The sequence below is a fragment of the Parus major genome, chromosome 3, assembly GCF_001522545.3.
Source record: "Parus major isolate Abel chromosome 3, Parus_major1.1, whole genome shotgun sequence".
Lineage (NCBI taxonomy): Eukaryota > Metazoa > Chordata > Aves > Passeriformes > Paridae > Parus > Parus major.
The window spans coordinates 111,212,951-111,235,151 of NC_031770.1; the positions used below are offsets into that span (position 1 = coordinate 111,212,951).

Consider the following 22,201-nt stretch of genomic DNA (forward strand, 5'->3'; position numbering starts at 1 on the left):
TGATTCTGAGCCCTGGAAAGCAGAACCCAACCACTTGGAACTCTTCCCAAATTCTTACCAATGGAGACATGCTCTAGAATATTAAATACAATAAGGTAGCTCTCCTCTTCTTCCTCTCCAGATTTTGGAGTTCAGGAAAGAAAAGACAGGTCCTGGAAATCTTGTGGTAATTGATCCCTCAGGAGAATTGTAAAGAGGATTGAAATCTGGTGGATTTACATGGAAATGGAGGCAGAGGGTGAACATCTGTAAAATAGAATTTTGGGGTCAGAACTGTGGCTGATATTCAGGGATTCCAGCCTTTGATATTATACCCTTTACTCAGCTAAAGGAAATGCCTTGCTCTTAGTGCCTCTTAGACTTTATCAAAATTAGTTTGACCCAGGCTCATATTTCTTTAATAAAGTGCAAGTGTGAGCCAGGCAGTGCTTCCCAGAAAAGCCACCAGGACAGTGTCACTGCAGATCATTGTAAAGTCACCCAGACCTCTGACAAACAGCTTTTTTTAGCTGCTGTAATAGGATGAATCAGGAGTCTGGGTAGAGCTCATCAACAGCTCTCAATATCTGTTTTAAAGATAAAAGTGATTGATGGAAAATGCCAGGTCACAGTGAGCCTTGGGCCGTGGGGAGAGGCAGCTCACCAACACTGAACTGCAATAATGAAACACACAGGGGAATTAGAGAATTAGATTAGAATGAGCAAAAGGACCAAGCCACTGCCGAGAAGTGGGATGAAGCAAGTGGCATTTTTCTGTTGACAGATGATTTGGCTTTGCAGAAGCTGCTGAGATGTGGATGAGGAACCGCTGTGGATGCAGAGTTACAGATTTATCTTGAGCAGCAGAGTGTGCAGTTCCAGTGTGCACAGAATTACCTCCAGCTGCCCTGCAGCTTCTCGGTGTGATCCTGCTGGGACTGAGGGGTTGTGTCCTGTAGGTGCAGGACCTCCAACCAGAATGTCTGGCAGCAACAGGACAAATGGGTGATTTTGCACCTGGTGCCTCAGATCCAAACCAGTTTTCTCCAAAAGTGTAACAGTAGATGGCAGCAGATGCTGCAGGATGTGCTGCACCTCTAACTCTGGCTGATTTCCTTTTCTTTTAAAGGTTGTGTCATAACAAACAAACAAAGGTGTATCTTCCAGAACCTCCTTTTCCCCACGCTGAGGTGAGTTAACCATGGTCTTGTTCGCTTTCTGGATCACAGTCCACACAGGGTAGCTGTTGTTTTTCTGATGAACCCTTCTACAGCTGGTTAAATTTTGTTTAATTTTTCATAAACGTGTTTCTTTCCTTTGCTTTCTGTGATGAATTTGGGAGCGTGGGGGAGGAATGAGTGATGGTGTTCCCTAAACTCCAAAATTACCCTGTTTATTCCAGCCTATCACTTGCACAGGCTGGCCTGGCTCACTCCTTCCCCCACAGAAGGAGATCTGGTGTGGGATGTTTGCTCTTATCAACTGCAACCACGAGCATTCCCTTTGTCCAAGCAGTTTATTTCCAAGTCTGTGAAACTAAGAGCTTGTTATCAGAGACAGCTTAGTCATGCCAGCTCCTTCCTCCCTCACTGAAGCAGACACCATGTCTGCTGCAGGAGGAATGGTATCTTGAAAGAGAGATTTTGATATCAAAATTTAAAGTTTGCAGTACTCAGTGCTGTCCGTGGCAATTTCAAATGAAATTACTTGAGTATTGTAATGAAGCAAAGAGGAATGAGGCTCCTAAATTTGGAGGATTTCCCTGCAACAAAATTAAAATTTGAGGAGATGCTTTAGCCAAGCAGACAGTAAATATAACTGGTGCCTTCAAAGTTACCTCACGTATCAGGACAGGAAATTCTCCCCTGGGAACAGGTAGCTTTCCCACCGAAGTAAACAAGAGGCAGGCTGGGAAAGGAAGAAACAGGACAGAGAATTTTAGCTAAATCCTACTCCTGTGAGCCACTGAGCCCCTTGGGACATGCAGAAACCTGGCTCTTTTAGTTGCTGTGGTCCAGACTGTTCAATGAGATGTGCAGAGTGGCCATGGCAGGTTTAAGAGCCCAGAAATTCAATGTTTTTACAGACACTTGGTGTATTTTTTCCTCTGAGATATCTCATCCAGGGACTTGTTCTGGAAATTGCCATTAGCCATCATATCCATCATCTGTAGGTGCTTCAAAGGCGTTGTTGGGAGTAGGATCTGACCAGGAGCCCTCACTCTTTCCAGATGCTTGAATGTGTTTCAAGCAGGATGTGCAGTGAATTATGTATAATCTGTTACCAAGAATAATGTGGACTGCAGGGCAAGCCACCTGTTCACCACTTACTTTATAACCAAAAAATTCATTCCCACTGATAAATCAATTCCAAATTCTCTGAGTACAAGGCTCTGCAGCCTTGCTGCTGGCCGTGCTTTCTGTCTTGCCCTCCATCTCTGTTTTTTGGGGTGTCCTTGTTGATGCACAGTGTCATTGGATTCACTGACATCCCACATTCTGGTTTACAATATTCACTGGAACTGGCAGATTTAAGTGAAAACCCATCCAAAAATGAGAAGCCAAACATGCAGCTGTCAAAGACTGGTTTAATTAACCCATCTTATACAATGGGTCTTTATGTTTATAGAGTGATAACTCTGTCCTCTAATTCCTGGGACGTTTTATATTCTCCGGGGGCCTGTTGATTGTGAGATTTTGCCAAATTATTGGAACAGCTTTGCAATAACTGCTCTGTGCTTCTTGTGTGGATCAGGGTAATTATGTAGGAAAGGCCTCCCAGCAGTGGATCCCAGCTCAGCTTCCCTGCACAGAGGGAGGAACGTGCCTGTTCCAGGTGCAGGATGGAGCATCCCACAGGATCTCCCTGCCAGGGCCCCCCCCGGTGCTCAGCACGTGCCTCGGGTCCCTTGTTAAATCTCCAAAATCTCACACCTGACACTGAATTTCATTCACACAGTGTGAAATATCCATAAAACCTCTTCCCAGCACAACCCTGGGCCTCCACAACCCCCTCCCCCAGGCAAGAGCTTTGCTTACTGGCACTTCAGGGGATTTTTAATGAGTATCAGAAGCAGACAGTGAATGATGGTTTCTATTGGAGAGGTTGTTAGTGGAGAATTGCTTGGCTTTTTTCAAAGTAATGCTAGGCTTGTGCAATGTAACCTGTGCTGAAATTGCCCATCATGAAAAGATGTGCTTAACTGCTCAGTTGTTGGAGGAAAATAGGGAATTACTCAGACATGCCTCTTACTTCTTAGGAAGCATTAATAACATGCCTGGCATGATACATCAGAGAGGGACAGGCCAGGAAATAAGCTTCTAATTGTCCACAGAACAAGCCCAGCCCAGCATGCTGCTGGTCCTGAAATTTGATGTTCCTGTTAGTTGTATAAACAGCAAGATTTAAAAACAAAGAAGGCAAAAAATCCCCCAAATCCTCAATGTTGTCCCTTGTAGCAATGAGTTCCAGCAGTGCCTGATGTGTAGTAGAACAGAATAATTCCTTCCTTTAATCAGATTGTATTTGGCATTTCACTTAAGTATGCCTTTATTACTGTCACAAGAGGGTAAATAAAAGCATCTTCATTGTCTTTACAATTACTATTTTTATTTCTCCTCACCCTCTCCACTCAGTTGTTTGAAGCTTTTGCATTCTCTCTGCATGGAAATTTTTGTTTTATGATTTATGTTGCGTGTTTTGAACTCATTCCTTGTTCTGCTCTGCTGAATAAAACCAGACACATGTTCAGCTCTGCAGAGAACCTGAAACATTTCTCCTTCCTTGTTTAATTCCACTTAAATGGAGCAGTAGATGTTCATCTTATCTCCTCCTACACAGTCCTGGCACAGTTCTTGTGGTGGCAGTTTGCTCCCTAGTCTAAGTGAACAGGGAATACTTTCCCTCCGTTAGGAGCAAGGAATGTGGGCTGAAGTGCTCCAGGTTTGTAGGGATGGATTTGGACATCAGTTCCTGCTGAAGTTAGTGAGAATGGAGTGTCCAGGCTCTTGCTGAAGTCTCTCCTGCAGCCTTTTATTGCTGCACTAACTAAAAGATCTTTTTAAAGGTGTTACTTTGCAGTTGCTCTGACTGCAAAGTCAAAAACTGGAGATCCCAAATATTTGTCAGCACAGGCTGGCAAGGCAGGGGGGTGACTTTCACTTCCAAGCCCCTCTATCCATTATATCCAAGGATCAACTGTCTAAATAGGCTCAGACTGAAGCTCCACAGTGCCCTGCTGAAATATTGTGGAGCATAAACCAGCAATTTGTTTAGCTTAGATTTGTTATTCTGGTATCCCAGAACCAACATGTGGTATCTTACCAAATTCCACACGGGAATATCCCATCCCAGCACAGCCCCAGATGAGGAATTAGTGGTCTCCTTGATCATTTTAACAGGATCCATGGATTCTACACTCTGCCCCATCCCTTTTGTGGAGGTGGAGGCTTTATGTTTATAAAGAAATGGCTCAATTGTTGTGGCTGAATTGTTCCTCTCTGTTCAATCTTTACACGGACAATTTCAGGCCCTAAGTGAATCCAGACTCCTCTAAATGTCTGCAACAATAAAATTTGAGAGGTAATTTGTATTGATCAGTATTTGCCAGTGGAGGGAGGATTTGGATTTACTGTGCTCTTATTAGGGTTTCTGTTAGCAAGATCTAAGAGAAATGGCTGCAAAAACTCTTTTTTCTGACTCAAAAAAGAGCCAGGGTGGGAGTAATATTGATTTTGTGGTCTTAAATACCAGCATTTCTCTTCTTCATCTTTTATTCCCTCCTCCATTTACCAGTTCCTGCATAACATATTTAAATAAATACCTGGAGCCAGGTGATTGTGGAGTATTATGGTTTGGTTTATAGAATTATGTTATAAATATTATCATATAGAGTTGGACTCAGTGATCCATGGGGGGTCCCTTCCAACTCTGGATATTCTGTGATAAAATTGAGCCCCTGTTAGTGTTGATCTGATGGAGGGAGGTGAAGTAATGAATGCATCTCTCATTCCCTGATAGCTGCCACATCTGTTGTGAATTTTGGATACAGAGCACACACACACACACACACACAGAGTAAATATCAGTGTATTTTGGCTCACTTCAACAAAATGTACACAAAGGCTCTGGAGATTTATCCTGTTTATAGCAGCAGTTGCTGACCCTGTAAATCAAGTCTCCAGCTTTAAAGGGAAGCACAGAACCATTTGGGACTGCAGAAAAACGCAGCTCTCACTCTTGATTCAGTACTTTACCAGCCCCTATCTCTTAAGCTTTCAGTCAATAGTTGTTTTTTCTATAAAAAGATGCTCTGAATGTTGCTTGTGCTTCCCAGAAACCAGGCCCACTGTGGAAATATTGGCTGGCTCAATGCCAGGCGTTGGGTTTGGCCCAGGCTGGAGGTCTGGCCATGGCACAGCAAAGGTTTGCACACCCCATCTCATCTGGAGATAGAAAAAACCCTCCTGCACAAACCAAACTGCAAACTCAGTCCCCCTTAATGAGTTGGGAAATTTTGTTGGACCTGTTCTGCAAGTTCAGCTCCGTATATTTTTGATGGGGTGATTAGAAGAGGCTTTACTATAGACACTAAAATCCACCAGCTGCTTTCTCACTGGAGTGAGTAGAGTGGCTCTAAACTTGTTTTTGTAGCCTTTCACCCCTGTTCTGTCCACCTGTGAGAGTCAGGGATTGTGAGCTGAGCTCTGAAGCCTCACCAGACTTATCAGAAAAGATCTGGCAAGATAAAAAGAAAAGATGAAAAAAGAATCATCACCAACGAGCTCCTGAAAACTGGATTATAGCTCCTGTGTCTCTTTACAAAGCAATAGGAGGGGATTTGAAGCCTCCATAATGCTTTGAAGAAAATACAGCTTTTATGTTGCTGAGCAGTGAACGTTTGTGGAGGTTTGGCAGGGAAATGAGCTGTTCACTGCTCTCCACATCCAGTGCTGCTCTCACATCTTCCCAAAGATCTGAATGCTGCATACAAATAAATATCATTTGAAGGAACCTGTGAAAGAAGATGCTGGAACAACAGTTTGTGATTTTTCAGGAGTGTCTTAGATCAGTGCTGGCAGTATAAATGTCTTTCCCTGACCTATCTGCCTGTCCCTGGAAGAGTTTTCCCCTGGAATGTCACATATCCATATGACATGTTTGAAATAGAGATCATCATCCTCCTCTTCCAGTTTACTCAGTTGAAACTGCTTCTGCAATTTCAGTTTTGAGACTTTTGGTTTCCCTGAAAAAAAGAAAACAAAACCAAACCAACAGAAAAACACTTTTTGAGGCCGTTTCCTACAAGTTCATTTAAATGTCAGTATTTTATGGCTTCAAATTAGTTTTAAACTGCAGTTTTTATTACTGTAGCTAGTTTTAGATTCTAAACCCTGCACTCCAGATGTATTAATCTGAAATCTGTACCAGTACAATTGCAGGAATGTTTTTGAGATTCAGTGCCTATCAACTGCCAGAACAGTTATTGAATATTTTCCTAATTTCCCTCTTGAAGATTAAATAGGAATTAGCTATTACTTATAAACTGCAGATAATGTAGTCCAGTTTCTACCTCCTCCATGATTCAAGGATCCACATGCATCAAGGATCCATGTGCATCTAGAGAATTGTGTCATAACCTTGAATTCTGAGGTGCTTTGTGGTGCACAACCTGCTGAGAATTCAGTTTCTCTTCATTTCCATAGAGGCACCTTAGATCAGCCATTGTAAAAAGTAACACAGGATGAGCCTTAAGCTGAAATGGGGAAGGTTTAGATGAGATATTAGGGAGAAAATTGTCCATGTGGGGGTGGTGAGGAGCTGCCCAGAGAAGCTGTGACTCCCCTGGATCCATGGAAGTGTCCAAAGTCAGGCTGGAGAAGGCTTGGAGCAGCCTGGGATGGAGGAAGGTGTCCCTGCCCGTGGCAGGGTATGGAACAGGATGAGCTTTAAGGTTCCTTTCCAACCCAAACCATTCCAAGATTCTGTGATTTGTTGAACAGCCCAACCTCCTTTTCAAACTGGCTGACAAAGGAAGCCCCCTTCCCTCCCTCACACTCTTTATCTCCATGGTTTTTCTTCAGCTGTTCAGTCTGTGATTTCATGTGTTAAATTCCTTGCTTTTTAAACTGTATTTACAGTTATTTTCATGCTGGAAATAGAAGCATGTACCTGCCAAGGAAGAAACTCGCAAAATATTCCATGAAAGTGCTTCACAGCCTGGTTATTAAATTGCTTTTTAAGTTGCACCTTGTTTTGCAGATTAGAAAACAGTGGCAGGAGAAATAAAGCAAAACTCTTCGAAAAGTGCCTTGATAAATAAACTTCTCCATCTTAGTAAAGAAATCTGTTCCACCTGCAGAGCTGATTGCACTGTGTCTGCAAAACATCTTACTGCTCTCAGTTCATGTTTATTGCTGGTTTCAGAGATGGTTAAGGAAGGGAAAGTCAGTCTGTTCTTTTTCAGCAGGCTTGATTTTGTGTGAAACCTTTAGATGGGGGAAGCTCAGCAACATCTGCTGAAGGCAAAAGTGCCTGGTACTGCTGTGATGCAAGAAAAGCAGGTTAAACATGAGCCCAGAGCTCTTTGAAGACATGGCAAATAGGAAAAAGGAGCTTATTGTGAATTTGGCAGCTGAGCACTCTGCTCACTCCAGGGAGCTCGAAGCAGGGAGTGTTTGCAGAATTTCCTCCCAGTCACCATCCTGCTGGTACCAAAGAAGTGAGAGCAAGGACTTGGAGGCCCCTGGCCCCATGCTCTGACTTCCTTTTCATAACATTTATGACAGTCATGACTAAATTAGTTGGAAAAATCTAAGGGGTATACAGGAAGGGACTCTCCTGATGAGTTAGGAATAAATTGTTGAACATTTATAATCTCATGTAAAGAAACACACTCAAGCACAGAGGCATGAAAAGTTGCACTGTCTGGATTTTTGTTTTCCTTTCAGCTTATTCAGACAAACAAATTGAAACATTATCCCAGCATCCATGGAGACTTCAGCAATGACTTCAAGCAGCCCTGTGTTGTGTTCACTGGGCATCCCTCTCTCAGATTTGGGGATGTGGTGCATTTCATGGAGCTGTGGGGAAAATCCAGCTTGAACACTGTTATATTCACAGGTAAGTAAAATGCTGATGCCATTATCAAATTAACAGTTTGTGCACTCTGGTTAAGTGTGGCTGCATCCCTGGGGCTTTACTCATTTGTTCTGGGACAGAAGTTTTTGACTTCAGTAGGAGCTTATCTAAATTAAGGCCCCAGGACTGGCTGCAGGGACAAATGTAATTATTGTGCCATTTAATTCAGTGTAGCCCTGCAGAGCCAACCTTTGCCATGCAGAGTCCATTCCTGCCACGTCTGAGCAAAATCATTGTTATGCACAGCAGTAAAATGCCTACAGGAAATTAATTTTTGAATTAAAAGCAGCTGGCTGCAAGTTAAACCCAGGAAAGACCTAATGAATGCTGGTCAGAAAGGAGAAACACTTCTCCATATTCTGGTGGAACCACAAACCTTTCCTCATCCTTTCTCCTGCCTTTTCATCTTTCAGTGTTTCTAAAGTGGTTTCTGTCCTCTCTGCTGTCCCAGAAGTGTGCACCCCACACAGACCTGGCACGGGGATCTGAGCTGTTCCTGCCTTTGGGCTGAGCTTTGTTCAGATGGTTTCTGGCTGGCAGACACATCTGTAGCTGAAGGTACAGCTCAGGCTCATTCCCCAGGGGAGCTCTTTCCTTTCTCAGTACTCAACAGGTCTTTTAGGTTCCCTCACTTCTCTCCATCTGCTTCCAGTGCTGACCCTGATTAAAAATCCTTCAAGGCCTTCCCTGCAGGTGAGGTTCTGTGCAGGTGTGTTTGTACCTGATGTGTCACCCAGACAAAGCCCTGCAGTGGGCATTGTCCTGATCTTAGGAGCCAAAGAATAATCCTTTAGGTCCTTACCCCTGGTTTTGAGTCTAAGGAGCTCTGGGATAATGGGAGGTGTGCTCTTTATGACTTGGCCAGCTAAAGAAGGTGTGGATTTTTGGACAAAGTGATTAGAACTGGGGAGGAGAGCCTGAGGAGCAGATCAAACCTACTCCCACAGCAAGGGTGGGATGGAGTCCCACTGTTAAGTTTATTTTCCTTCAGTTTTTAGTGAATAGGAAAGCTGCTGGACAACACAAAACCGAAGAAAAGAGGGTGGGAAAGGGTTATTTCCTTCTTTCTTTTTAAACTGTGAACTCGAGGCTAGTGACAAGCAAGTCCCTTTGACTCTTTCACAATATTGGCACCAAAAAGTGTGACAGTATCATGACAGTGTTAAGCCAATTTGGGGATATTTATAGTGTAATATTAACCCTATTCAGTGGGAGGGGAGATTTGGGGAGGTTCCTGCAGAAAACTTAAATCCAGAGTGGTTTTGTGCTGGGAAATGGTGCAAGGTACCACAGCACTGAAGGTATAGCTGCTGCAGTGCCCATCCCTCCTGACCTTTGAGGAGTTCAGGAGACATTCCCTAATTACAGTAATTGGGTAAAATTGCAATGTGGATATGCATTGTCTTGGAAACAGTGAATTCTACTCCAGTCAGGACTTCAATTAAGGCAGAATTGCAGAGAATTTGCTGGGGTGTGTATTCCATGCATCCCCAGGGAACCAGTGGCATTAATCACATTGTGAATGTGCTGCCCAGGGTGTCAGGAACTGGCCTTTAATGGCAGGAACTCTTCCTCTGTGTCTTCTGTAAGGAGAGGCAATTGACCTTTCTGTGTGAGATCCTAATCCTTCAGTGAACTGAGGCAATCCAGAAATTCTGTCAGAGCCTGGCCCTGGCAGGTTGTGACAGCATCCAGATGTCACTCCTGACAGCCTGGGGGTGCAGCAGGTCATGGTCTTGGAGATCCATTCCCAGTTTGTACTTCATGAAACTCCAGTTGAGAGCTACTTTAGCTGGGTGACCTTGTAGTGCACAGTGATTCCAGATGCTTGTGGTGGGTTTTTTTCCTAAATTCTGTCTATCCATGGCTTTTGTCTGTGGGCACATCCACTGGGCAGGATGGTCCTACTGCCTTGTGACTATTTCCTTATGGTTGTCTCAGCTGGAACAAAACTCAGGGTTTAGTGCTGGCTCTGGCAGTTGGACTTGATGACTGTAGAGATCCTAAATGATTCTGTGTCTACAGAAATTCCTAGCTGATTAAATTCTCCTGTTCTTAATACCAGTAAAAATCTGAACCTCCACTGATGCCACTGATTTCCATTGTTTAATTACTTTTCTGTTTTAAGCCAAAATCTCCAGTGGATCTGAAAGAACCCCAGTCCATTAGAGCAGTGTGTGAGAGCAGATGATGATGTAGCTTTTCCTGTGAAAAACTCCTGGTTTGTGGTAATAAAACCTTTAAACCCCAAACCATCCTGCATTGTTAATGAACACTGCTTGTTCAGTCCACAGGAACAAGTCAGTCTCCACCTTTCCAATCTGTAATATAAAAAACAAAAACAAGAATATAAATTGAAGCAGCCAGGACCTGGCTGTGAGGGAACTGTGGTGCTGCTCTGCTGGCTGGTGTCACCTGCAGATATCACTGCTGGAGCAGTATTGAGGAGTTTATTGATTGAAAATATCGAATACAGCTGAACCACAAAGAAATTCTAGGAGAATACACAATATAAAGAAGTCTCCTTTAAAAACCAGCTTCCTTGGAGATGTTAAAACCAGCTCAAGCATGTCAGTGCTGTACAGTGAAAGGTTTTATAACTCAGTGTCACACAGCAGTAAATCAGGAGTCTTGGGGGGAAAGCTAAAGACCTGAGATTCTGTCAGGAAAAGTCAATATGTGTCCTTGACAAGCACTTGCTGCCTCCAGACAGGTGACTTTGGGATTTTGGGTGGTTTCAGAACAGCAGTTCCTGTGTGTCATGCGAGTTCCCTGTGAGCCCAGCTCAAGTTGTGTTTTTAACATTCTAAATCTCCCAAGTCCCATGCTTGGATTCCTTCATTAGAATTTCTCCCTTTTCCAAGGCTCTCCTGCCCTTATTAGGAGTTCAGAGAGGCTTTGGACTGGATTTTATATGGGATTCCCAGACCAAGACTCCATGTCTGTACATTCTCTGAACCTGCTGATTCAGAAATGCTGAACAGGTGCTGCCACAAATCTCTGTGTCCTCCACAACCCCAGATGGGATGGAGAACCTCCCTTCTGGTAACTTTTTAAACTTAAAATTTTACAATTTCACAGCACATCTCTAGCAGAGAACCTCTGCCTGACTTAAGTTTTCTGTTTTCCCCTAATGAATTTTACAATGCCTTGTCATTTAACCTGAACTGATCACTGATCATTCTTCAACTCCCAACTTTCTCAGTATTCCTATTTTTAAATTGCTATTCATTACTAATAAACTTAATTGACATAAAATGCCATTTTTACATTGATATTTTTAGGCTTTGTTTCATTGCCACCACCACATCTGCTTTTAACTAACATGGCTTTTTGCCCAGTGTAATTTTTATTTCGTGTTTGTGGATTCATGGCTTCATGTACACGTCCTTATACAACGCTCATTTTTTGTTAATATTTCTCACTTTCATGTTCCCAGGCAGCTACAATTGCTTTAAACTTGGGGAAATTATCTCTTTGGCAGTTCTAAACATTTGTGTCATTGCCTGCTGCCATGTTCTGTTCTCTCAGGGTAAATATCCCCACGTTGTGCTCAGTGGTGCTTAGCCAGCAGCAAATTTTGAGATTTTGAGATTTTGAGGTGAGCAATTAACTTGTCTTTTTGTTGGATGTCACGCTGGTGCTGAACTTGCTCTGTTAAGGTTTGAAGGAGATTTTTTTTCTTGCTGTCTGCATGAGAAATCCAACCAGTGCTCTGCTCTGCTGCCATGTCACAACATCCTAGATGGCTCTTTAAATCTGTACTGGAGGCTTTGAATTTCAGTTTTCTTTAAGTTCATCCTTTCACAGCCTCAGCAGGTGCCAGAGAATCCCTCCTGCTCTGTTCCTGCCAGGCTTGAACTGCATTTGGCTCTGCCTGGTGTCCTTGGAGGCCTTGTGGTTCAGGATAATCCAGCAGATGAGACTTTCATGCATCCCTTTCTCTTTTCCAGCATTCCCTTTGTCTCATCTACCCCACAATTAGCAGGGAGATAGAGAGGGCATAATCTTTTCCATACCATTAGTCTGACCCCCAGAATCAAGAGGTTACCTGTATCCTACACTGTGTCACCTGAGATCTACATTTGTCATTCACCAAAAAAATTAACCTTTTTCTGTAGTATTCTCAATCTTTTATTATTCTCTGTGGGAGTAAAAGCCCATTCAGTGCCTGACTTTTCCCTGGCAAACCTCTAATCCAGTAATAGAAGAACCCTTGGTTTCCCACCGGTCTAAACCTGGCACTTAGATTCAAAATAATAAATAAAATAATAAATACTTATATTTATTACCATCTTTATGCTGCATTTTTGTCATGGTGAAAACCAACTTGCCAGTTGGATTACCTTACAAGTCTCAAAATGTCTACATTTTGCCTTCCTTTACAGGATCTGATTAAAAATAAGAGGTGATGTTTTTGTCTTGATTAAATTTGTTCTAAAAATCATGCAATAATGTGTTCAAATGAAATAGTATTGCTGTGTTGCTTGATTAAAGTAAGACTAATTGTGGGCGTAATTTTCATCAAATTAATTTAAAATAATGGGTGGGGGAAGGAGGAAGGGAAGAGAAATCTGTACCAGAATTAACACTGAGCAACAGCTCTGACTAAACTGGAATTAGAGAGGAATTGGGCCATTTTTGTTGTTAATGGGGGCTTTTTGAGTGTTTTCAACATTTCTTTTTCCAGAACCTGATTTCTCTTACCTGGATGCCCTGGCTCCCTATCAGCCCTTGGCAATGAAATGTGTTTATTGTCCCATTGACACGAGACTCAACTTTATTCAGGTGTCTAAATTACTCAAAGAAGTCCAGGTAATGAATTTTCTGTTGCCTTTTCTTACGTTTCTTCACACAGCTGAAATGAAATCAGTTAATTGTGAGCAAATGTTGCATTCAACAAAAATGGAGAAAACACCCAGATCCTTTTTTTTTCCACCAAGAGGACACAGAATTGAGCTCTGGAAAATTTAGGAAATTTTCCAGAAATTTCCTAAATTTCATTAGGAAAGGTCTAAGAAAAATAGGATTATTGTAGTATCTGCTGTTCCCCCTTGACTCTGGTGCTTTTGTGGCCCATCTCGATTTTTGTACTAAAATTTGACATCTCCTTCCATGTTACTGCTGATGTGTTGTGCTGTCTCCAGGACAGCTTGCAGAACCACTGGCTTCTCCTTTGGCTTCCTTAAACCCTGCAGTGGCAACCAGCCTGTTTATGCTGTGTTTATTCTGGAAAACTCCAGGAGTTGTTTTTGCAGCCTGGATTATTGACGGCCGAGGTTTGTGCAGCCTCACATGTTGACACTTGGGATGGTTTCCACCACTGCTGCCATTTCCTTCCAGTTTATCTGGCGAGGATTTGGTAGAAAAAAGCAATTTGATATTTTGATTTTTCCTCTCCTTGCGGCAAGTACGACATCAAAGTCACGATTAAGGCCACAAATTCCAGGCAGCTCCCTGCTCCTGGATCAGTTCCCTGTCCCTTTATAGGACTTTTGGATTTGGGTTCTTTTCCCTTTGAACTGAAGATTGATGAGACGGGAGCCGAGTTTTTTCTCTCGTTTTTCTCAGTTGTTTATTTTTTCTTATCAGCATTACAAGGTACAAGGAGCTGTGTGCACTATGATAGTAAAGGGGTAAAATGGCTAACAAAGATCTTCTTCAAGGTCTTTTATATGTCCATTTACCCAATTAACAGGTGCCAACTAAGTTATTTTTATTAGTGACCCAATGACCCAACACCTTTGTGCTGCACTGCGGCATTTTCTACCCAATCACCTACTACTACCCAAAAACCTCTAGGAAAGAACATGAAGAAGAAAGAAGAAGGACAAGAGACAACACCCTAAATCCTCCATCTTGTCCCCTGCTCTTTAAACCACCTTAAATTCTAAACCTCAACCCATTCACCCAGTGATTCAAAAACTTTCTAATTCACACATTCACATTTTCAATTTTTTCTACTTACTCTAACCGTTGTCTCCATGGTGCTATGTGAAACTCAGTGCTTTTTTGGGTGTCAGAGTTAGGCATTACAGATAAAGGTATATACCTTGCATCTCTGACCCCAACAGTTCCCTGCTGTGCTGATGGGAATTCCACACTGCTCTTTTGCAGCCCCTGCACGTGGTGTGCCCTGAGCAGTACACACAGCCCCCTCCCACGCAGTCCCACCGCACGGACCTGATGATCGACTGCCAGCCCCCGGCCATGTCCTACCGCCGCGCCGAGGTGCTCACCCTGCCCTACAAGCGCCGCTACGAGAAGATTGAGATCATGCCCGACGTGAGTCCCTGCAGGGCACGGGCTCAGGGGGGTTCTTGATTGGTTCTTGTAGCCAAATTCCAGCTCAGCAGTCTCGGGAAGGTCATGGAGTCACACAGTTGTTGTGGTTGGGAAAGGTCTTTAAGGTCGTGGAGTTGAGTTGTCAGCCAGTGCCGCCGCTGTTGGTTGGCCTCAAGTGTCACTTGCAGGGGTGGGGACTCCTCCACCTCCCTTTCCATGGAGGAGTTGTTCCAGTATCCAGCCTAAACCTTCTCTGGTGCTACCCAAGGCTGTTCCCTCTCATCCTGTCCCTGTTCCCTGGGAGCAGAACCCGACACCCCCGGCTGTCCCCTCCTGTCAGGGAGTTGTGCAGAGCCAGAAGAGCCCCCTGAGCCTCCTTTTCTCCAGGCTGAGCCCCTTTCCCAGCTCCCTCAGCCTCTCCTGGTGCTCCAGCCCCTTCCCCAGCTCTGTGCCCTGTCCTGGACACGCTCCAGCTCCTCAATGCCCCTCTTGTCATGAGGGTCCCAGTCCTCAGGACTGGAGATGCAGCCTCAGAACTAAAGGTATTTGTCCTAAAGATGTCTTGTGGCTGGGATTTACAGTTGACTCTCATCATGTAAAGCACATTCTGTCAATTGGAGAGCTAGGAAAGAAGCATTTTTGAGAGATAATTTCACCCTATAAACTAATGGGAACTGAAAAAAAAAACATTGGCTGAGAGAGCTGTTCAGCCTGGAGACCTTAGAGACCCTTCCAGTGTCTAAAGGGGCTCCAGGAGAGCTGGAGAGGGACTTGGGGTAAGGGATGGAGGGACAGGACACAGGGAATGGCTTCCCACTGGGGAAGGGGAGATTTGGGTGGGATCTTGGGAAGGAATTCCTGGCTGGGAGGACGGGGAGGGGCTGGGCTGGAATTCCCAGAGAAGCTGTGGCTGCCCCTGGATCCCTGGGAGTGCCCAGGGCCAGGCTGGAGCAACCTGGGACAGTGGAAGGTGTCAGGATTGGAGTGGGATGAACTTTAAGGTTCCTTCCAATCCAAACCATTCCATGATTCTGTGATTCTGAGCAAGCAAAAACTGTGTTCAGGCAAGTTTTCCTTTGCAAGAAAGTCCTATCCCACAAGACAAACCACGATCTCTGCCGTGAGTGAAGCAACCAGTCACCTCCAGTTTAAATATGTGGAAGTTTTAGGCACAGCAGTTTGAACTAGAGCCCCAGGACCATGGAAAGGATCCAGAAAATCAAGGAATTAGCAGCCAGGAGTTGTCTTTCTCCTTCCCCAAATTCACCTGCTGTTAGAAATACCCTTCCCATTAAGGATCAGTTTTCAGTCGTGGTAAAGAAGCAGTGAAAGGCTCATTTGTATTCCAACAATTTCCATAAATGGTTAATTCCTACAGGCTGCAGGAGCCCAGCAGGTTAATGGATTGCTTGTAGCCATCTAAAATGTGGATTACTTATCCCCACAACATCTATTAATGATTTATTAACCGCATAAGTCAAATCCAAATGTACCCATATTACACAGGGTGACCCATATTTTGACAGACACAAGCTTAAAATATTTTTTGACAATGCAATCAGCACAAATGTGCCCTTGGATCAAAGGTGACAGTGGCTTTTTGCAAGCAGGCATTACTGCCCTTTGGAAACCAGAATATTGAGTGACTTTTCATTGGAGTGTAGAAGGAGGAAATATCCTTTAGTTGAGCCAAATATGAAGAGCAGAAGTGGGACCCACGTAACAAATCCCTTCAGCCAGCCCACAACAGCCACTGCCACCATTTCACACCATTCCTGTGAGGAGCCTGCCCAGCCCACTGCTTGGAGACAAGGAGAAGGCTTTCATTACAAAATATGCTTGGCTGCAGCTCCATCATGGCATGTATATTGAATTGTTTGGGAAATTTGCATCTTTATTGGTTCCCATTAAACCTAAGACTGAAAGAATCCTGAGCTCAGGATTGGTTTCATGCTGGTGAAACATGGCTTCAGTTCACCAGCATGAAACCAATCCTGGGTTCAGAGTGCAGAGCCTGGGGCTCACCAGTTATTCAAATTCCACTGGAGCCTTGGGTTTCCACCTAAACCGAGGTGGAACTGAGCCTTTGTATGAGAGCCTGTCCCTTGTGTCAGCTTCTGAAGGGGCTGGATTCCAGCTCTCCCTGCACTTCCCAAAGCTGCTGGGAGGGAGGATGTTCTGCAGGGAATGTGGCATTCACCAACCTGGGAAAAGCGTTCCCTTTAACTTGGAGACATCCAGCAGAAATCTGGAAGTAGGACAGAAATGGCCTTTTTTTCTCCTCCCCTAACCAATATTAAATTCACACAGGAGTCCTAATTTCAGAGCTGTCCGTGCTCAGAGAGGAGAAACATCTTGTGATTGTCCATATCCAGGGATTCTTCAGGCTGGTTGTTCACTGGCCTTTCAGCACCTGAAGGGGGACTCCAGGAAATCTGGAGAGGGATTTGGACAAGGGCTGGAGTGCCAGGACAAGGGGGAATAGTGTCCTACTGCCACAGGACAGGAGTAGATGGGATACTGGGGACAAATTGTTCCCTGTGAGGGTGGGCAGGCCCTGGCACAGGGTGCCCAGAGAAGCTGGGGCTGCCCCTGGATCCCTGGAAGTGTCCAAGGCCAGGCTGGATGGGCTTGGAGCAACCTGGGATAGTGGGAGGTGTCCCTGCCCATGGCAGGGGGTGGAACTGGGTGAAATTTAAGTTGCTCCCAACTCAATCCATTCTGGGATTTCCCTGATTCCAAAGCTGCTCTTCACAACTCGCTGCAAAAGCTGCTTGGTCTGTAGTGATGCTCCTGAAAAGGCTCCTGAGAGCAAGGCTGTGCTTCAGGAATGTTAACAGGATGCCATTCCCCAGCTCCAAGGTATGCAAATCATCCTCCAAAAGAGGATCTTGCTCCTTCTTTTTAAGGGAACTGCATGGTCCTGGTAAAAAACGGATGCAGCTTTCCCTTCTGCTGAGTGGGTTGTGCAAGACAGATTTCAGATGTGATGGATGGGGCTCCCTGGTGTGGGAGTATTTCCTGCTTAATGTTCCCTTTTCAGTAGTTTAGGGTTCCTGAATATAGGAATTTCTGTACTGCAAGGAAAGGGCATTTGTTTAATATGGGCTCCCACCAGCCCTGGGGTTCTGTGCAGGCTCAAGTGACAATTGAAAAGGGCATTTTATAGCTCCTAGAAACCTTGCAATGGCTTGTTATTTGTCAAAACCACGTTAGCCTGAAATGGAATGATGAAATCCACCTTGGAAAAACCAGTAATTGCTAGATCTGCTGCAGGACTGGGATTTGTGTGTGAAGTAAACCTGAAAGTCTCATAAAAAAATGGCTGCTGCAATGAAATCCTGATCAGGGCCCTCTTCTGACACCCCAGCTCAAAGTTCTGCCTGGATTCTTCCAGCTTTGGAAACCCAAAGGGTTGGCTCAGCCTGGCTCCACTCAGTGCAGGCTGATGCTGTGGTAGAGTGAAATTTCCTTTCCCAGAACTTGCAGTGATTCAGATCCTGCCAGACTAATAGAAATTTACTTTTACTGCTGGACCTTGTCTATATTTCAATCGCTTCACCGAGGAGCAAAGGCAGGTCAGGCAGGCCTGTTGTATGATAATGAGATTTACACTCACAGCAGCCTTTGTTTGGAGAGAGTTTTTAACAGTCCCAAGGCATCAGGCTGGAATGGCTCTCCCAGGGATTGTGCAAACCTTTACACTTAAATTCAAATAATTTCTTCTCAGCACCTGCCTTTCACTTAAAAAATAATAATAATAATAAAAAAGACTGCTTCCTGGAAATTGGTTAGCCATTGTCTGCTCACAGGAGAAAGGTGGGAAAATGGAAAACACCTTCTGGAGCAAACAGATAAAATTAAACAGTAGTGTCTGAGCAAATAAAGTGCCTCCAGTTTAATTACAGCTGAACAATGGTGCGGATCACTCGGTGCCGGCAGCAGACACTTCACTGAGGGCTCTGTGCTTTTCAAATACTCAATTTTGTGTTCCTCAGGACACAGCCCAGTCAGGAGAGTGTCAGTGTACAAGGCACAGCCTGACACCGAGTGAAATTACCAGAAAATACTGCAGAAAGAATTAGGAAATCAGCTATTTTAATTATGGAACTTTTGTCTTGGCTCTTTTTCCTTGCTTTTACCTGACCTTTACAACTTTCTTCTGTGTTTCAGGGACTAAGGAGTTTTGAATTCTGTCCTTCTTCCCACTCTCAGCTCATTTTGGTGACCCCACATTATCCAATCTCTGACCTCTGTGTTCCTTTTTCCCTGACTATTCCCCCTGGGTTCAATGGGCTGTAGCCTCAAAAAAAAGTGAATGAAATACAACCTGTTTAAATGAAATACAGCCTATTTAAATGAAATACAACCTGTTTGCTTCTGCTGCTCAGTCCTGCCCCAGCTCACTGCAGAATTGCCTGGAGTCTCTCTCCAAGTTGGACCTTTTGACATTCTACCAAAACTGCTCTTTCCCAGTTTTCACCAACTTTCCTCGCACAGATCCAGAACCAGTTCTGATAAATCCCCCTGATTTACATCAGCAGAGCTCAGTGCAGCCTTTATTTTCTCCTTAAAAATGTCTCCCACCTCACTCTGGTGTCTCTTCTGTCCCAGCCATTCAGCCTGAGAGAGTTCTTCTCCCTCCTCCTCTCTTTTGTGGGTTGGAATGTGTTATTTTTCATTTCCTTTGCCTTTTTTTGGTTGCTGTACCTTTTCTGTGGTTGGTCTTACCCCCAGGTTGTCTTTTTTAGTCAGGTGGAACTCAGATTTGCTTTTCTGCTTCCAGCCTGCCTTTGCCTGCCTGTATTAATGTCTAGCTTTGTTTTTCCTTTCATTTTTGATGGCTGGCTGTAAGATAACACTTTTCTAGCCAGGCACTCAGCTCTCTCTTCCCAGTCAGCTTCAACAACAACATCCCATCCTGACTTGACATTCTGACCCATAAAATGGTTACTATATTTTGAATATTTTGATTTATGCAATTTTTATGTCTTTCAAATGACTCATCTCTTGCATCTGCAAGCTTTACTGCCTTTACTTTGAAGATATTTCATGTCCTTGCTTCCCCTACTTGTCATTTCTCATTCAAATACAAGCATAATTTCTGCTTCTGCTGGTTCTGCTTTCTACCATCCTTTGTATGTTCCTCAGACAACTGTTCCCTGCCTGCTCCCAGGCTCCTGGGGAAGAGCTTAATTAAACAGCCATAAATCTCCCACATTACACTCCTAAAATACTCCTTAAACTGCTTTTTTTGGCACAGGATTGGCAAAAAGCCAGTGGTGCTGAGTGGTTGGAGTGAGTTCTGGTGCTTGGAATCCCACCCAGGATTATTCCCTGGTGGTTGGTTGGTGTGTTTCTGGTTTGGGGTCAGGGTTTTGGGGTCAGGGTTTTGGGGATGAGGTTCCTCCTGCTGATCTGGAGCTCTGGTCCAGTAGCTGCAGGTGGAACATGCCCATGGAAAATAAGAGCTTGAATTCATTGCTCAAAACTGCAGACTGCTGCTTCTTTTATTTCTTCACTGGATGTTGGCTCTGTGGAAGCCCAAAGCCAAGATCTGGGCTTTTGGAACTGATGATAGCAAAATCTTTAGGTGTTCATGGTACGATTCTTTATCCACTGAAGTTAATGAGACTTTAAAATCTGCTCCATAGAGAGCTGTGGGAGACCCCCAGCGAGATACAGCTCTGTGAAGTTTGGGTTAACTCAGCAGCTGAATTAAAACCCTTGGATTGTGTCAAATGTGAGGCTGAAAGCCCGACAAGACCTGACTCAGTTCACCCACTAATGATTCTACAGATGCCCTTCATTTCTGGGATGTTCTCTGGTGGAAAAGCCTTTGTTCCTTTAGGTCTCATTAGCAAAATTCCCCAATTTCCATCCCACCTGCAGCGTGCCTGTGCCTCGTTCCCTGTGCCTGCTGGTCACGAATCCACAGGCACATTTCAATTCCCCCTTCACCCCATGTGCTTGACCCCACATTTTTTTGTCCCTCTGAAGGATCTGACAGTTGCAGAATTCCTGCACTTGCCCCCTGGTTTAGCAGGGGCTGTGAGACCAAGGCTGGATCTGTTGGAGACTCCTCCTGTGTCTGGTTACAAGGGCCTGGCCATCAGAGCTCCTGGTGCTTAACTAATTAATTAATTTGTAACTAAATTACTTTAAAAATTAAGGGATAAGAGGAGGCAAGGAATTAAGAGGTGAGGGAAATTATCCTTCTCTCCTGACACCACCATCCAAATTTAAGTGACATGGCAAAGACAGTGGTTTTAATTCTGCTTTACAATACTGACTGTACAGAGCCTCCCTGCTTGCAGCAAGGCCCCTGCACAGCCTTGGAGCAATTTTTGTCCTATTAAAGATGCTTTCCTGCACCCAGAAACTGGATTTGGGGTGTGTGAGGAGCAGGGGAGTGGAGGGATGGAGGATGAGGAAGGTTCTCCATTCAGGTTTTGCTGAGGAGCAGTTACTGTAAAAACTTCTGCAGGTGTGATCTCCAGGGCTTTGTCTGAACTCAGGCAGATCTAAAAATCCTTGGGCTTCTCTAATAATTGGCAGGGGATATTTTTTCTGTCCCATGCAGATTCCATCCTATTCAGGGGCTGGGATCTGGGTGGGAATTGTTTCATACCCAGCAAGCTCCAAGGCTGTATTCCATCATTCCCACCTAGAAATGGAGGTGCCCTCAGGGTTTACGTGGCCAGAACCCAGCTGCAGTCACCAGCAGTGTTTATAATGTGCCTCCAAAATATGTAGGATTTCAAATTGCAGAGACTTTTGCCCCTGCTGTTCCCAGTAGATGCTGTTCAGGCCCCCACTGTCTCTGATGGCCAGAAACATCCTAATTTCCAGCCTACACATATTCACTGCTGGCCTGCACACATTTATTCCTAACATCATGTTTGAACATAAATACATTTTCCCCTTTTGTTGGTATTTTCCCTGTGGTGTTTATGTAGAATCATCAAATTCTCCCTTTGGCTTTCTTTTTTTGCTAGGCTGAACAAGCCAAGATATTTAGTTTCCCCTTACAAGGCAGCTCCTCCTGCCCTAATCTACCCTTCAGAATCTCTTACTTGAACTGAAATTACCCACAATTTACAAGTAGTTCAGATGAAATCTTGCCAGGCCCAATGTAAGAGTAATAGCTCATCTCAGAGAGAATTACCTGATACTTTCTGGGCTTGCATTTTGCTTTTTCATGGCCATGTCACATTTGTAGACTCTCCTGGTATGGATTAATAAACTTGAACCCTTCACCTCTGTCCTTTGCAGCAGCAGCCAGCCCACAGCAGAGATTCTCAGCATTAGCCCCATCCTTGGCCTTTATTTTGTGCTATTGAATTCCATCTTGGTTTTCTCACTCCAATTCTTGAAGTCTTGGAGTTTTTCCTCTCTCACAGCCTGGTCCTGTTTTCTGTTAAAGGTGCTCTACAAACTTCAGTGGGACCTTCAGAAAACTCCTCCTGGTTCTGTCCTGATGTTGTTAATGAAAACTGGGAGTAGGCTCAGGAATGACCCTTCAGGAATTGCAGCAGCAGCCCAGGAATTGCCTGGGAATATTTCCTTTAACCAGTGCTTTCCCCACCTCAGGACTGCCAGAGAAATCCACAGTTTGGGGTTTCCTGTGTGCTTCTCTGGTTTGATCCCACCTCTAACGCAGAAATCCCATATTTATGCAGTTTGAAAATCTGGAAAACACATTTAATGATGTAGAAACACAGCTGGGCCCCTTTCTAAATACACATGCTGTAATCTAATGTACACATTGGTGATTTCAGATCCTAAAAGTTCAAGG

At 44.2% G+C, this 22,201-nt stretch overlaps 1 protein-coding gene across 3 annotated transcripts in view; it reads left to right on the plus strand.

Moving 5' to 3' along the window:
* Nucleotides 1-22,201, plus strand: part of INTS9 (integrator complex subunit 9) — a 60,289-nt gene that overhangs the window by 31,919 nt on the left and 6,169 nt on the right. For 2 of the 3 annotated variants that reach the window (XM_033513128.1, XM_015622687.2), the window contains 4 exons: nt 1,109-1,169; nt 7,929-8,100; nt 12,809-12,933; nt 14,236-14,403. In XM_033513128.1, the coding sequence (XP_033369019.1) occupies nt 1,109-1,169; nt 7,929-8,100; nt 12,809-12,933; nt 14,236-14,403 (526 nt within the window). Of the gene's footprint in view, nt 1-1,108; nt 1,170-7,928; nt 8,101-12,808; nt 12,934-14,235; nt 14,404-18,576; nt 19,753-22,201 lie in introns of those variants that run through there. The other variant, XM_033513129.1, reaches the window with a different exon arrangement.